General features: G+C 36.8%; 1 protein-coding gene across 7 annotated transcripts in view; it reads right to left on the reverse strand.

Moving 5' to 3' along the window:
* SYNE1 (spectrin repeat containing nuclear envelope protein 1) overlaps positions 1–16,644 on the reverse strand; it is a 518,706-nt gene that overhangs the window by 312,533 nt on the left and 189,529 nt on the right. For all 7 annotated transcript variants that reach the window (XM_016956737.4, XM_016956730.4, XM_063813578.1 and 4 more), the window contains 7 exons: positions 16,375–16,583; positions 15,283–15,391; positions 13,221–13,385; positions 10,144–10,311; positions 7,810–7,980; positions 6,865–7,005; positions 1,669–1,829 (listed from right to left, as the gene is read on the reverse strand). In XM_016956737.4, the coding sequence (XP_016812226.3) occupies positions 1,669–1,829; positions 6,865–7,005; positions 7,810–7,980; positions 10,144–10,311; positions 13,221–13,385; positions 15,283–15,391; positions 16,375–16,583 (1,124 nt within the window). The remainder of the gene's footprint in view (positions 1–1,668; positions 1,830–6,864; positions 7,006–7,809; positions 7,981–10,143; positions 10,312–13,220; positions 13,386–15,282; positions 15,392–16,374; positions 16,584–16,644) is intronic.

Raw genomic sequence — 16,644 nt, forward strand, 5'->3', positions numbered from 1 at the left:
ACTTATTTTTATAAACTATGCCAGAAAAGATTTCAGTGTACACAGCTTTTCAATAGTCCTATTTCCAAAGAAATGTTCTTCTTACACTTAAAGGAGAGACACTGCAGTGATGCTTTCTATAGAAATACCTTTATAAACTGCATCTTATCAATCAAGACAGAGCTCGTGATCTCAATCCCATGCTGCCGGGCAAGAACTGTTTCTATTATTAGAGCTAATCCTGCGATGTATAATCTTTGTGACTTCAGCCATTTTCATAAATGTCTTATGGTCCTGATTCCAAAAGACATTTATAAATTATTGTACATGAGCACCCTAACTACTTTTAGACAACTTAGGTTTTATTTGTAACAAATCTAGTGAACAGAATTTCAACTATAGATTTCTAATTTGTATTAGCTATGCATGTATAACCAGGTGACTATGGCTTTCAGTTTAGAAAAAGACTAAGAAACTAACAGTATATAATTGAACTGGTAAGTCCTTGGGTTAAAAAAAAAAAAAAGTGAAAGAATGCTCCTGTTTACCAAAAGGCACTTGAAGACATCAAGAAAAATACAGTGGCATCATTGATTGTCAAATTAAATAATATTGCAGTCTCAAATTTATACCCTGAATGTGCCTAATGCTGTCAGCAGTACAGGTAATGCAAGCTGTGTTATATTGCAACTTTTTAAATTAAATAAAGGTTAAAATGGCTATTCTTAATAGAAGTACATTCCTTTCTAATAAACTGTTTTACTATTTCCATAACTTGATAGAGAATATTTAATGTAATATAAAGTCCTCAAAATTTCAAGTCATAATTTGTTTTAAATAAAATATGTATCAAATTTTAAAGTTTAGGCAAATGTAAAATGTTAATTTTAAGCTGTTAATAGTATTAAAAACACATTTTACATTTTAAAACCCACCTTAGAAATGATGGCCTGTCCCTTAATAATAATATGCTATTATGTATCATTGATTTGCCACTAAATTATGTTAAAAATAGAAATGTTTAGCCATATTGTTTTGAATAATATTGGCTGTATCCTCATATGTTTTTCCCCTCCAAACTTTTTTGTATATATTGGGTATATAACAGGATATCAATGGGCCAAGCAGTTATTTTTTTTCAGATAAACAAACATTAAAAGTTTAAAAATAAAATATTTTAAAGTTAATTTCCGGAAAGAGCATATTAGTCAGGATAACTTGAATACCGAGGCACTGTAAACAAGCTCCAGGAGCTTCTTCAGGTTGGAGATATATGGTCTATGTGATGTGTATTTAGGCCTGGAATCTACACTAACAAAATATCTCCTTTTCGCTCTAAATGGTGACAGCAGAATAATATAGTAAAAAAATTATTTTAAATATTAGTTCTTTTTCAAGATTCCCTCTACAATGTACAAAGGCCACAGAATAGAATAGATATGGCTTTCTCATGAACATGATCAGTTTAAGATGCAAAACCCACATCCTTTATATTTTTTGGGCTCTGTTATAGATATTGGTTTCTGTATTAGCGATACTTTCTTTTGAACTGTGAGTTGTTTCCTCAAAACATGCTGAAATACACAGACACTTTGAGATTTTAAAAGAGTGTTTTGAATACAAGGTACAGGAAAGATTGTATGAAACTTTATCTCAGAGAAGAAAGTTTAGGACTTGTCAATCACATACTCTTCTTCAAGCGTGTCTTCTAATTTTTTGACTTGTTCTTTGATTGACTTGGCCTGCTGTTGAAGCAGCTGCTTATTTTGGGGCCCAAGCGGTATCTCTGAAGCTTCCTTTACAAGGTTCTCAGCCTGGACTGCAATACTTTCTGTCCGTTTAGAAAACTCCTAGAAAAAATATTATGATCATTAGGTAGGCACTTTATATTATTTATCTCTGCCCTCAAATAAAGTGCACATATTGCATACAGAACAGATGGGTGGATGAAGACATAGAGTCATACATGTATGGATCTTACATTGTTCTTAACAATAAATCTGACTTATTTCCATATGGCCAAAATAGACACTTTGCTAACAGTTTTTTATTTTATTTCATTTTTTTTGAGATAGGGTCTTGCTCTTTTGCCCATGCTGGAATGCAGTGGTGCAATCATGGCTCACTGCAGCTTCCAACTCCTGGGCTTATATGATTTTCCTACCTCAACCTCCTGAGTAGCTGGGACCATAGGCAGGCACTGCCGCACCTGGCTAATTTTCTGATTTTTGTAGAGATGAGGTCTCACTATGTTGCCCAGGTTGATCTTGAACTCCTGGGCTCAAGTGATCCTCCAGTCTTGACCTCCCAAAATGCTGGGATCACAGGCAGGTGCCACCATGCCTGGCTAACTTTTTAATTTTCTATACACAACCAGCTATTTACCTTCATAGTTTTCCAATAATACTCACAAAAATTGTTTCTCCTTTGTTTCCTGGTTTTGTCTCATTGTTTAGAATTCTTAGATCCATTATAATAATTAATTTATTCACAAATATGTTTACTTATTACAGGCCAGTTCACAAAATCAATAGTGATTGATCATAGACATAATAGATTTCTAGGCCAATGAATAGAAACATTTATTTCTTTAATGTAATATCTTAGTCAAAAGAGACTATCAATGATCTTTGGCCAGGCATGATGGCTCATGCCTTTAACTCCAAAATTTTGGGAGGCTGAGGCAGGAGGATCACTTGAGGCCAGGAGTTTGAGACTAGCCTTGGCAAAATGGCAAGACCTCTAACTCCAGGGAAACAAAAAAAGTGACCAGGCATGATGGTGCATGCCTGTAGTCCTGGCTACTCAGGAGGCTGAGGTGAGAGGAGATAGAGGCTGCAGTGAGCAGGCATAATGGTGCCGCTACATTCCAGCCCAGGCAACAGAGCAAGAATTTGTCTCAAAAAAAAAAAAAAAAAGAGAGAGAGAGAGAAGTAATCAAGCCATTTTGTTAACTAGTTCTCTGAAAAGAGCTATAATCTAATCTTAGTGCTGTTAAATCTTATTTATTACATACACGTGTATCACATGATGGAAAGAGAATTTAAGTTTTGAACCAGTCAAGCCTGGGCTAGAATCCAGGATCACTAGTTGTTTGACTTTGGTGAATTATTTTCAGGCTCTTTCATGTAAAATGCAGATGATAATGCTTTTCTTAGAAGGTTACTGTTAGCATTCTATTAGCAATCTTACTTTTAAAGTGCCTAACACTCTGGGAGATACTGATTATTGTTTTTTATGTCTCTCATACAAACTTGAGGACAAAATGATTTATTAAGCCAATATACTTATTTTCAACTATTTTAAAATATTGAAAATACTTATTTTCAACTATTTTAATTGAAAAGTTGATTTAGTATGTATGTGGCTGGTAAATATTAGATGTTACCTGAATTTTGTCAAGTAATTATATTGAATGCTGAATTAGAAAAGGTAAACCCAGTAATAACCTAAGTGAAGAAAATGTACTTGGTATCTCACTTCTTCTCATGTAAGATAATCTCACAGGAGGTTTAAATTTTGATCAACTCCCTTCTCCTAAATGAATAATGTAGAAATATAAGTATTTTTCCAAAGTCAGCTTTTCAGTAAGAGCATCTCCTAGAACATAGTACCATATAAGATAGAGTTACTAAATAATACTATTATATCTTCACGTTTAAAAGACTTAATGTTCTCATAGAAATATCACGAGTTCGGCCAACAAATATCAGTGTTGGCCGAGATTGTGCCACTGCACTCCAGCCTAGGTGACAGAGTGAGACTCTGTCTCAAAAAAGAAGAAGAAAAAAATCAATGTTACTTCAGAGAACTACGTTGCAATTTAAGAGAATAAAAATGAATAAGTACAGCTTCCTTATGGCATAGAGATTTATAGTACACTAAAATATGGTAGTTGCTAATGTCACAACATTAAATTCTTTGGATAAAAGCACCCACTGTTACTATATCTGACAGTCATTGTAGATTCAATTGTGGAGATTACAAATCACCACATGATCTCTTAGAATCCCATGAATATAATCAGAAGTGAAAAATAAAGTGTTTTATTTTTTTCTGCTACTGTTTCTCAGAACCCAGGAAAAACATGGAAAAAGTAATGTTTGAAAATGCTTATATACATTCAATTTTAGAGCTTTTTATGTGAGCTATGTATGGAAAAAGCATAATGCAGAGAAATCGAAAGAGCAGAATGATGGAGATAAAAAAACAAAATTAAACAAAAACAGAATAACATTGTAAGGCCTTATCTCTAACTTCTTAGAAAACATATGAGTGGCAGGCAGCAGGATGCATCAGGTAAAAATTGACTCACATTAGATTGATCTGGGATGAAACCTAGGCTCCGACCTTCACTAGCTGAGTGACCTTTGGCCACATCTCTCTGAATTTTCCTTTCTTCATCACTAAAGCCATACCTTATTTTCAAGATTAAACATGATATTGCTATGAACCCTCTATCACACACACCAGTACACAGAGGACACTCAAGTCCCTTAGCATAACCATTCCTTAGCACAACTACTCAAGGGCTATCAACTTGAATAAAGGTTTGTAATAACAAAGCAAAGTGAGCAAAGAACTACAGGAGAACAATGATTCTAGATTGGCAGTGAGCATAGGCAATTAGTAAAATGGCTCTGTTTTTTGAATGAAAAAATAACGTAGTGACTAAAGATGTGGGCTCTGGAAAAGGACCTTTTGGATTGAAATCCCAACCTCACCATTTAGTGACCCACAGATCTTGAGTGAGTTCATCACCAACTTTGTGCCTTACGTGTCCTTCTTCATATAACATGATTGATAATGATACCTATTTCTTAGGACTGTTTTGAGGATTAAAGGCGATGATAAACATCAAATAATTAATTCGGCATATTATATGTGTTTGATAAATGTTACCTCATATTATTACATCAATCCCAAAGTATAGAAGACCATGGACAAAGGAGAATTTGAATAACAAGACTCAAAAGATTCCATTTGTTTCAATCTACAGGTACTTAAACTGATCCAAAGGGATTAGTGCAAATGGAATCATAGGGGGTCAGAAACTCTGGATGGAACGTGGTCAGAAACATTTAGGAAATTAACCCAATAAATATCTTTGTATTTATAAAAGGCACCTGATATGTTTTTAATACACGAAATAATTTATTTATTTTTTAAAATAGAGATGGGGTATTGCTATATTGACCAGGCTGGTCTCAACTCCTGGCCTCAAGCAATCCTCCCATCTCAGCCTCCCAAAGTTTTAGGATTACAGGCATGAGCCATCATACCCGGCCAAATAATTTAAATTAAAAATTAAAATAATGTTCTATTTAAATGGCTGATGAATATTGTATAGACTTGAAAGAGTCTGTGGTCTTAGAAAACTTCAAAATCCTCAGTGAGTTTTTAGGAGAAACAAAAAATTAGCAGTATGGGAGAGAGTGAAGCCTTTTGCAGGTAAGAAAACAGAAACACAAAGGTTTTCTTGCTAAAGGCTAGGGAAGGGTGGGCACAAGGCTCTTCTTTCTAAGACACCGGTTAGCTCATTTCTCTACTAATTCAGTCTTTCTATAAACCCCAAAGAGGCACCACAGGAACTTCAATGCTTGGTACAAATTGGTTGGTCTGCTTAGAGTGTCCAAGGTGTTTGAGCTTGTAGGGTTGGGTTCACCAAGTACACCTACTAAATACGGTCTGTTTGATGCCCCATTGGAGTCTCAAAATCGCTACCTCCAAAATGAAGTTGGTCATCTTTTCCCATGAACAGCTTCTCGTTCACATTCCCCATCTCACTTCCATTGTCTCCGTCAGACTCAAAACCTCGAGTATCAACATTTTCGTCACTCACTCTGTCTGGTTAGTTTCCCTATCTTCCTGTGAACTCCACATCTTTTGTATCTGTTTCTGTGTATCACCTGCCACCCCACCGCCCTTATTTATGCCCATATTAACTCCCATATGCCCATATGCAATAACTTAAATGGATCCCATGACCCCAGTCTTTCACACTTTCAGTCACTTTTCTACACCTGCCTAAAAATTCATCCAAAGCCCAGCTCTGATCGTGTGGCTTTTCCTTTTAAGCCTTCAACAAGTCTGGCTCCATGTTGCCTAGAAAGCAATGCTTTAGGTCTTCAAGACTCTGAAATATGGGCCAAATTTCCTTTACAAATTCATTTCCCATTGTTCTATTTTACAACACAGAATTCCTATTCAGAACACTTGTATGCTCTATGCCATTCCACCTTCCAAAGAATGTCTGTATTTTGCTCCAAACTCTACTAAGTTTTACTGACCTTTAAGGTTCAGTTAAAAAATATTATTGCCTCCAGATTTTTTTTTTTTTTGAGATGGAGTCTCACTCTGTTGCCAGGCTGGAGTGCAGTGGTGCCATCTCGGCTCACTGCAACCTCTGCCTCCCCGGTTCAGGTGATTCTCCTGCCTCAGCCTCCCGAGTAGCTGAGGACTACAGGTGAGTGTCACCATGGCCAGCTACTTTTTGTATTTTTAGTAGGGATGGGGTTTCACCATGTTGGTCAGGATGGTCTCAATCTCTTTACCTCATGATCTGCCCTCCTCAGTCTCCCAAAATGCTGAGATTACAGGAGTTGAGTCACAGCGCCCGGCTTGCCTCCAGATTTTAAAAACTCTATACACATCTATTAGGGAACTAACCATTTTCCAATTTGATAAAAATCTTTGTTTTACTTCTTGATGTTTAATCCTACTTATGTTTTCATTCTCCAATATGTTGAAAGAATGGGTCATCAATAAATAGTAAGTATCGATTAAATTAACAATAACAATTAATAGTAATAATGGAGGAAAAATCATTTTGTTTGTTTTGCTTTGCTTTCTCTGAATATTGGGTACCAAGGAGCCATAATATACCTTTGTTTGTTCCAGTTCTGAAGATAAACTTTCCAAACTGCTAAAACTCAAGAAGCGTTCATGACTGGAACCTGTTTGAAAAAGGTATCTTACTACTGTTTCTTTGTTTGTTTCAAATCGCTCCCATTTTCTTAATGTGACCTAAATTTGAAAAAATAAACAACAATTGGGTTACAAATGTCACACAATACTATCACATTTTCATTCGTTTGCAAAACTGTCAACTTTCAGCGAATTCTCATTTCAAATTTCACACAGTCACAATGAATAGAGATGATTCTAGTATCTTCTGTAAGAATTTCTTTTCTCTATGTTAATGTTTTCATCTACAAAAAGAGAGGACACATGGACTCAGATGATTTCTGAGTTTTTTATAATTTGTAAAGTCTTAGAAATGTAAAGATATTACTTAAAATGTAGATAAGTGACAAAAAAATAAAAAAGGCCTCTCAATCTGTCTCAAACAAGAAAGGAAGCACAGAAGAAGGTAGGGAGAGGGACAAGGAGATGAAGAGAGAGCATTAAGCAGTTGGCAAAAACTCAGAAACATTTTTAAAGGTAATGTGTCAACATCCCAATAAAGCATAAAGGTGGCATAAATGTGTGGCTGCATGGCTTCCTGGAAAAGTGAAATGGTATGATCAAATTTCTGGATTCAGAAAAGTGTGGATGAAATCCTGGCTTTATTATTGATCAGTGCTGTGTGATACAGCACCTAGTCCTCAAACTCTTTCTTCTTAAGCATCCACACTTGCAAAATGTGCTAATTCCAATATCCATCTCTAAGGCTGATGTGATGATTAAAAGATGGTTCACGTACAGAATTTAACACAGGGCTGAAACATCAGAGGCGGTAACAAAGGTTCGCCTTGGTGTTATGAGGCACAACCGGAAGTGAACACTGCCCAGCCTCTGTTTAAATGGCCCCTAACTTCCGGCTCCTACCTGGATGCGGCGTTCCTGCCTCTCCCGGCTGCGCTCCAGGCCATCCAGGGTGCTCTCCAGCTTCCGCAGCTCCTCGTGGCCTCGGTCAGGCAGCCCCCCTTCTCCCTGCTGCGCCTGCGTGATCTGCTGCTGCACATCTCTCTTCTTTGCTGAGATCCGCTTTGTCTTTTGCTAGAGGCATTTATTCAACAGATGGATATAAATTGTGCTCTCTAAACAGCTAAGTAGGGACATCAACACCCACGCTTAACAGAAGTACAGAAAGGTGGGCCCGAAATGTATTTTAAAGCTAAGATTAACAGTTGAAATGGTAGTCGGTTGCTATATTAGTCAAAGATGAACATTATTTATAAATATTGTATGTTTTTAATGGTAAACAACATAAATAATTTGGCTTTCGTGTTTTGTGTGCAAATTTGGAGAACATTTAGCATTTTGTGCAATACTCTAGGAAGAGTCTGGCAAAACAATTCATCTGACATGATTCTTCTTAAATAATTATTTTCTGCTTAAAAACACAAAAGTCCCAACTCCAATTTTTAAAAATCATTTATTTTATTAAAATGCAAATATTAAGAGATTTATGGCCAGGGGCGGTGCAGTGGCTCACACCTGTAATCCTAGCATTTTGGGAGGCCAAAGCTGGAGGACTGTTTGGGGCCAAAAGCTTGGAACAGCCTGGGCAACATAGCAAGACCCTGTTTCTACAAAAATATTAAAAAATTAGCCAAGTGTGGTGGTACATGCCTGTGGTCCCAGCTACTCGGAAGGCTGAGGTGGGAGGGTCACTTGAACCCAGGAGTTCAAGGCTTCAGTGAACTATGATTGTGCCACTACACTCCAGCCTGTGTGGCAGAGTGAGACACTGTCTCCAAAAATAAATAAATAAATATTTATTTCCTGAGTATATTCGGAATGGTTAATTTGCTGAGATTTTGTGGGGGGAAATTGTCTTAAAGTAAACTTTTTATTGAAGTATAATCTTCAAATAGAATAGTACATAAATCTCAGATATGCAGCTTATAAATTTTCACAAAGTAAATGCACCCATATAAAAAGTACCTGGCCTAAGCCTTTTAAAATATTAACATAAATATCTATAATCTTAAATTTATTGGACCTAAAGTAAATGGAAACCCAAAAAACCATTTCACAATGATTGAGAACAATGTAACACCAAATATTAATTTTTTATACTCAGCCATTTTCTAGACAGAGTCTTGCTCTGTCGCCCAGGCTGGAGTGCAGTGGGGCAATCTCGGCTCATTGCAAGCTCCGTCTCCCAGGTTCATGCCATTCTCCTGCCTCAGCCTCCTGAGTAGCTGGGACCACAGGCGCCCACCACCACGCCCGGCTAATTTTTTGTATATTTAGTAGAGACGGGGTTTCACCATGTTAGCCAGGATGGTCTCGATCTGCTGACCTCGTGATGTGCCCGCCTCGGCCTCCCAAAGTGCTGGGATTACAGGCGTGAGCCACCGTGCCCGGCCTATACTCAGCCTTTTTATAATTATTAAGTAAATCTAGAAATCCTGAAGGCTGGGATTTTAAACATACTTTTAATGCGACTTCCATTTTTATATATTACAGAATATATATGTATATAATACACACACGAACATATATAAATTAGCTACCATTTTGCTACTGTGTATCAGGTTAGCTAGAATTTTTCATTAAAATATTTTATTTGAATCAAATTTCCATTTATATTGCATTTAACAAGGTATATATTCCTTTTATGCAAACATTTGTAATGTGCACTACCAGCCTATCAGAAATTAAGTTGATTAAAATAGTTTCTTATCAGGATATATACCAGAATTTCTTTATTTCTAGTTCTAATCTTTATAAGAGTGTGCACTCCAGGAAGGTCTAGTACTTCAAGTAAGTCATCATTTCTCAAACTAAAGTGTGTTCAACGTTGTAAGTTGAAGAGAAAGATTTTAATATAATGACAAAAGAACAGTGATCTCAAATAGGAAGCAATTGGTCCATCTATGCCTTTCCATCTGTTTTGAAAAGGAGAATCTAGCAAGTTTTGTGCAGTTTTTCATAGCTAAATCAATTTTCTCTCCACAGTATTCCTTGAACTTTTTTATGTCATCGAGTCACTTGGTCTGGAAATTTATGTTGCAGAATATCCTGAAATGTTTAATATTTAACAGAGAAAGCAAAACCCAGAAGCGCCAAATTCTTTTAGCCATTCAACTCTTCCTTCCCACGCCCCCTCACCCACTCCCTCAAGCCAGTGGTTGTATTCTTTATCTCTCCGGTTCTTTCAGTAGCAAATCAACTTTACATAATCTTGTTGGAAGAAAGAGGCATTTTTACCTGGTGATGAAGAAGTAACTGCTGTGCTTCAAACAGATTTTCAGTATCCAAGATCTTCTCAGCTTGTTCCTGGACTTCTTTAGAGCCAGAAATTAATTCTTCGAGAGAATTTTTGACTATTTCTTTGTACTGGACACAGTCCCCAAAATTGCTTAGCATCTTTTCAACCTATATTTTCATGAAAAAAAAAACACGTAAATCATATGCTACTTGTTGAAGTTTGTATAATTTTTTTGGTAAGGTATGATTGACAAATAAACATTGTATATATTTAAGGTGTACTACGTGACTGTGAAATGATTCTCCACATCAGGCTAATTAGCCTATCATCTCACATATTTCTCCTTTTGTTTTTTTGTGAGAACACTTAAGGTCCACTCTCGTAGCAAGTTTCAAGTATACAATAGGTAATATTAACTGCAGTCACCACCAGAACTTTTTCATCTTAGAACTTAATGTTTGTACTCTTCGATCAAAACCCCCCTGTTGAAGATCGTGTAATCTTACATATTTTAGGACTGTGCACAAAGTCTACCTCAACCACTTGACATATAAACACAGATCTTTAACTTTTATTCTTTCTCATATTACTCAGGCTTATTCCATTATCATTAAATTTCATAATCATTTATGGGGCTTGCAGGCTTTATTCAATATGGTGCTCTGTGGCATATTAAAAACCCATTCAACCTGGTAATCAAGGAAGGATAACAAAACTGTATATATTATATATATATATTGCCTTTTAGGTCTCTTTAATTATAATTGCATGACTAAAACCTAATTATAAAAGTGCCTTACAAGAAAGTGAGTCCGTATTATTTAAAACAAATAGGAAAACATTTGTAGAGTTGAAAAAGAGAATAAAAGAGTATTTGTTATAAATGTATTTCCAATATTCCTACATAAAAATAAATATAATTTACAATTTTGTAGTCATCTAATGGATTCTCTTCCTTATCATTTCCCTAAATTTTGAATTTTCTTGTCTAATTTCTGCTTCCTCTATTTCAGTTTTACCAACATCCTTTGTTTTTGAAGCCTATCCTTTATCTTCACTAAGATCCTCATTTTTACATGTTGTCATTTGTTTTCCACAGAAGCCTTCCAGTTTCTTCTTCTTTTATCCTATCTTTTTTCTTTGACTCTCTTCTGATCTAAGTTTTTCCAAGGAGAGCAATCTGTTCTCCAAACAAGCAGCAATGAGACCTTACGAAAACCACAAACTCCCAATTTCAATATAAATCAGAGCAAATCTATTGAAATAATGACTCTTCACTGTATCTTGTGCATCCATCCACAGTCTTTTTTTTTTCTTACACTGGACAATTGCAAACACATTGTGTTCAACATTAATTTAAATACTAAATGAATTATTATCAAAGAAAGGGGCTGAATGTGCCACATCCATCTCTTCATACAAATCCATCTGTAAACAAAATGTGTTTTTCTCCTTTCCTCTCTTTCTGCTTTCACTAAGTAAGTGATCAAGTAGTGGAAAAGGGTATTAATATAAATTATGCAGAAGTTTAAGGCAGATGAGTGTGTAAAAAATTAATGTCTGTATGAACATTCATTAGAGAGAGATTCTTACTACAAGTCCTGGGGCAAAATCATGACAGTACTTGGAAGATAAAGCAAATGGCCTTGGTAAATGTTAGGGAAACTACTGACTTCTAACTTTAAAGACAGTCAATTTTTTTTTTTTTTTTTTTGGTGAGACAAAATATATTACAAGCTTGTCTGTGAATAACGACAAGTATTTGTTTGATCTTGGCTCAAAGATCACCTTCATATACACTAACTTTTTAGAATGTTGTTTTTACTTTTCCTGTCACCAAAAGAGGGAAGGAAAGAGCAAAAGAGGCAACTGCCAAATTTTCACTAAAGGTATGGTTGTGGCAACTGGCTCAATTTGACCGTTGCTTTGAAAGACGGATAATCAAAGGATTGAAATAGATTATGTTCCAAAATTTGATTAATCATAGAACTATTTTCAATTTGTCAAAAACTCATAGGGAAACTCTAATTTATATATAAAAATTCTCACATAAAACTAAAATCGTAAGCAGTTCAGAGTATTTTTGGCTTATGTAAATTCAGCACTAGAGTCTCAAGCAGATTTAAATGGATTAAAAACATGAAGGTTAACAGATGAATTGTTAGATGAGAAATCTCTATGGAGAATTTCAGATTTTCAGAAACAGAGCTTTGTGGTCATTTTCTTGTAATCCATTAGGCCATTTTGCCATGCAAGTTTCTACTTAAATGATTTCAAGAAATACTGGTAAATATCTATTCTACTTTACGCTCTTACATTATCTTGCAAAGCACAAACTTAGATTTATATAAAAACCTGGTCAGTAAAAATATTTTTGCTGATGGTGGAAGTGGCCCTACTGGAAATGAAGTAGATGGGTTTGTATATTTTAATCTATAAAGGAATAGAAAAACATTAAAATGCATATCAAGGCACTAGGAAGAGAATTTCACTGGCCTGCTGATTAAACACTGAATATTTTATTATTACTAAGAACCAGCTATTGAGCATTTACTCTGTTTCAGGAACTACACTATGTGCTTAACATACATTACTGCATTTAATTCATGATACTTCTTTTTAGAGTGAGTATTTTTAACCCTGTGTTATAAATAAGGAAATCAAGACCTAGATGTTACGTAAGTTGAAGGTTACCTAGGAGGTAGGGTATCACATTTAAACTCTAATCCTGGATTTCTTTGACCCTAAGCCTTATTCTTAGCCTCCATGATTTATCTTAAGCTGACCATAAAATAACAATGCTTTTTATAAGAGTAAAAACAGTGGATTTGACAAGTTTTATATTTCAGATATAGGTCATGAACCTGAACTAACATTTCCAATAATGGCACAGACCATACATCAAACATCCTCTTCATCTTTCCCAACAAGCTTCATACAAAAAAAGCATAACAACAATTCTGTTTCAACTATGGTTTCTTTATAAAATTACTTGCTAAACTACAACCAGAAGAAAAAGAACCTTCCAGATGCCTCACTCAGAACTGTCTGTTTAGAGTGTGAGTAAACGCTGTACCTCTGACAGCAGCGTCACAAGAGCCTTGAAAGAGCTGGATAATTTTGCCAGCTCATCTCCCTGCTTTTGGGCTTCATTCTCAGAAGAAACTTCTGTCAAAACTTTCAGCCTGGATTTCAGCCAGCTGAGGGTCTCACCCCTTTTGGTAACACCATTTCTGATCTCCTGAAATGAGAGGACACTTTTGATGAACACAGTGCAATTGTGAAATCATAACTTTCCAGCAATAAAGGACTCAGCCTAAAAAGGTTTGCAGGTAGAGCAGAATAGAGCCAGACATCATTCAGCAATACAGTGCCTGATTAGTTTACTTTTTGTATGTACTTTTAACAAAAGTCCACAAGTGCTTGAAAGAAAACTGTTGTCTATTCTTGAATCAGCTTCATAATTAGATTGGTTAGATACTTATAGATATGTCCTTGATGGGAAAAAAGATGATTCTAAAAATACTGTAGAAAAATATGAGATGCCACAATTGGCAACTATAACATACATACACTTTGTTATCTCACTTCCTTTAAGCCGGAAAGAAGATGATATTTTGTGAAAAAATAATGAAAGTTCTTTTTTTCAACCAGCTGATTTCTTTTATTGAAGAGTCTACTTGTTGAATATTGTTATGGATGCTCTAAAGATTTATTTTAACTTCATTAACTTACATTTTCTGCTGAATTTTTATTCGCTTTTAGAAGCCAGTACCCCATATAGCAAGAAGTATAAATGGGAGCACAGCTCTAATTTAGGAAGCGAGGCTTTATTGATAAGAAAATGCTAGAAAGACTCCAGGGCTTCAGACCTTGAAGGGCTGCTGACTGAGGGAGTGGTGACTGGAGCAGCCTGTCCTCCCTACAGCAGTTCTGGGGTGGCTCAAGAGCAGGGGTTCCCAACCAGGGCCACTCCAGGGCTTTGCCAGGGCAAATGCACACCAGCCAGGAAACTGTTGGTTCCAGACCCCAGTGATCTCTTCATTCTAGGATGTGAATTTTTTTTGTGCGATGCAAGCAACCAGTAGCAAATGTAGATATCCTTCCATATGCATACCATGATATTGAGCACCACTAGCATTTGAGGGGATTGTATAATTTAATTGAAAAAGAAATGGGCCAAGGGCAATAGCTCACACCTGTAATCCCAGCACTTTGGGAGGCCGAGTAGGGCGGATCGCTTGAGCCCAGGAGTTTGAGACTAGCCTGAGCAACATGGCAAAACCCTACCTCTACAAAAAATACAAACATTAGCCAGGCATAGTGGCATGTGACTACAGTCCCAGCTACTCAAGTGGCTGAGGTGGGAGGATTGCTTAAGCCCAGGAGGTCGAGGCTGAAGTGAGCTATGAAGGTGCCACTGCACTCCAAACCTGGGTGACAGAGACCTTGTCTCAAAAAACAAACAAACAAACACTCAAAGGACAGGAACAGAAAGGAAATATATTCTCCCCAACAGCAACTATGTGGCAACTATGTGACGTGCAAGGGTTAAAAATGTTCAAAGATGAAGACTTTTTACAACATTATGTGTCTAAGAGTGAGAGAGTGCCATTTACAGAATGCAAACTGTGTTTGAGCCTGAGGCTCTGTGGCCCTGGTGGGGTTTCTCAGGCTGTACCCACACTCATAGAGGCTGAAATGAACCAATCCAGCTTAATGTCACATAGAAAGGATGCCTAGAGACCTTGCCCAGCTCCCTGATCTTTCTGTGACCTGCCTTTTGCATGGCTGAAAATGTATTGTATAAACGCATACAGTGTTCTTGTTTTCCATGATGATTCTTAAGTTTCTACTGGGTTATACGCCCATGCATGCAATTTTCCACTCAGGACTCCCCATTAGCTAAAGATGCATTTGTGGCACCACGGAGCATGACTAACCCTCAAAGCTACCAAGGATTCAATAGGAAAATACTCTACAATGCTCCACAGTAATATAAGGGGACTTATTTTAAAGACAATTTTCAAGAACTTATTTTTTTTTCCAGAAAGAAAAAAGCAGAGAACCGTTAGATTCTCTAACATTATTTTTCCACTATGAGAAATTTTCCTAGCAAATAATGACCCTGAACTTACTTCAACGGCACGTTTAACCTCTCCGTGGTTGGCAGTATCGATGGCCTCACCCTTGATCCCCTTTAATTGTGTCTCATTTGTAGATATCCAAGATGAGAACTCAGAGAATCTGAAATAACATAAGCACTTTCTTATTAAAGGGAGAACATACCAGAATGATTAGAATATGTTTTCTATTTTGAATTCACTCATGGAAATTTAACAATTAAATGACTTCCAAATTGATTAACAACTTTTTTGGAAACTATTCTTTTAACATGAAGCTCATGTTAAAGGGCAGGGGTGGCCGCCTCTATGCTCAGTTACTAGGGGAAGGGTGATGGGGGAGCTCAGCTAAGGAAAAAGATGTGTTCTAGGGAATGAACACCTGAAAAGAAGGAAGGGACCACTTGAGGTCTGGCCTCGTGTGTCCCCACCAGGGTGAGACACGAACCTATAGAGGAAGAAGCCACCCTTTAGGGATATGAGGTTATACAGTTTGGCTGTGTTGCCACCCAAATCTCATCTTGAATTGTAGTTTCCATAATCCCCACATGTCATGAGAGGGACCTGGGGGGAGGTAATTGAATCATGGGGGCAGTTACCCCCCTGATGCTGTTCTCATGACAGTGAGTGAGTGCTCACAAGATCTGATGGTTTCATAAGGGGCCTTTCCCCCTTTTGCTCTGCACTTCCCCTTCCTGCCATCATGTGAAGAAGGACATGTTTGCTTCCCCTTCTGGCATGATTGTAAGTTTCCTGAGGCCTCCCCAGCCATGCTGATCTGTGAGTCAATTAAACCTCTTTTCTTTATAAATTACACAGTCTCAGGTATGTCTTTATTAGCAATGTGAGAAAGGACTAATACATAAGGATATTGGGGAGAAAGGGATTGGCCAACTTTGCCTCAAAGAGATAACATCTGGGTCACTTGGAAACAAAGTGCCTTACCCTGATTCGGACTAAAATCCATTCCTTTTATTAAATGAAGGATTTTTGTACGAGAACATGAGCAAGAAATATGAAATAAGTTATTTCTTGTTTTGTCATGATCTCTGAACTAACAGAATTAAGTTTGACTACACCCCTCTCTGGAGGCCATTCTGAGGCTACCTGCTAGTGTAGTCCTTCCACTTGTCTGGGTCTTCCATGAGCTTCCTGTAGGTGCTGTCAATGGCAGCTCTGAGCTCTTTGAGAGTCACGTGACAGGTTCCAGGTGTGTCCCTTACTGGGTCCCGCACTGGGAGTTTCACACAGAGTTCCTCAATGAGCTGTAACCTTTTCTCACAGAGATGATGAGGACCTTTGTCACTGAAGAAAACCTAATGTGTAATAAATGTTTTTATAATCCCTGTGAGAAGCCACACAGTACTTCTACATTTT

Source organism: Pan troglodytes, chromosome 5, assembly GCF_028858775.2.
Source record: "Pan troglodytes isolate AG18354 chromosome 5, NHGRI_mPanTro3-v2.0_pri, whole genome shotgun sequence".
NCBI classification, from domain to species: domain Eukaryota; kingdom Metazoa; phylum Chordata; class Mammalia; order Primates; family Hominidae; genus Pan; species Pan troglodytes.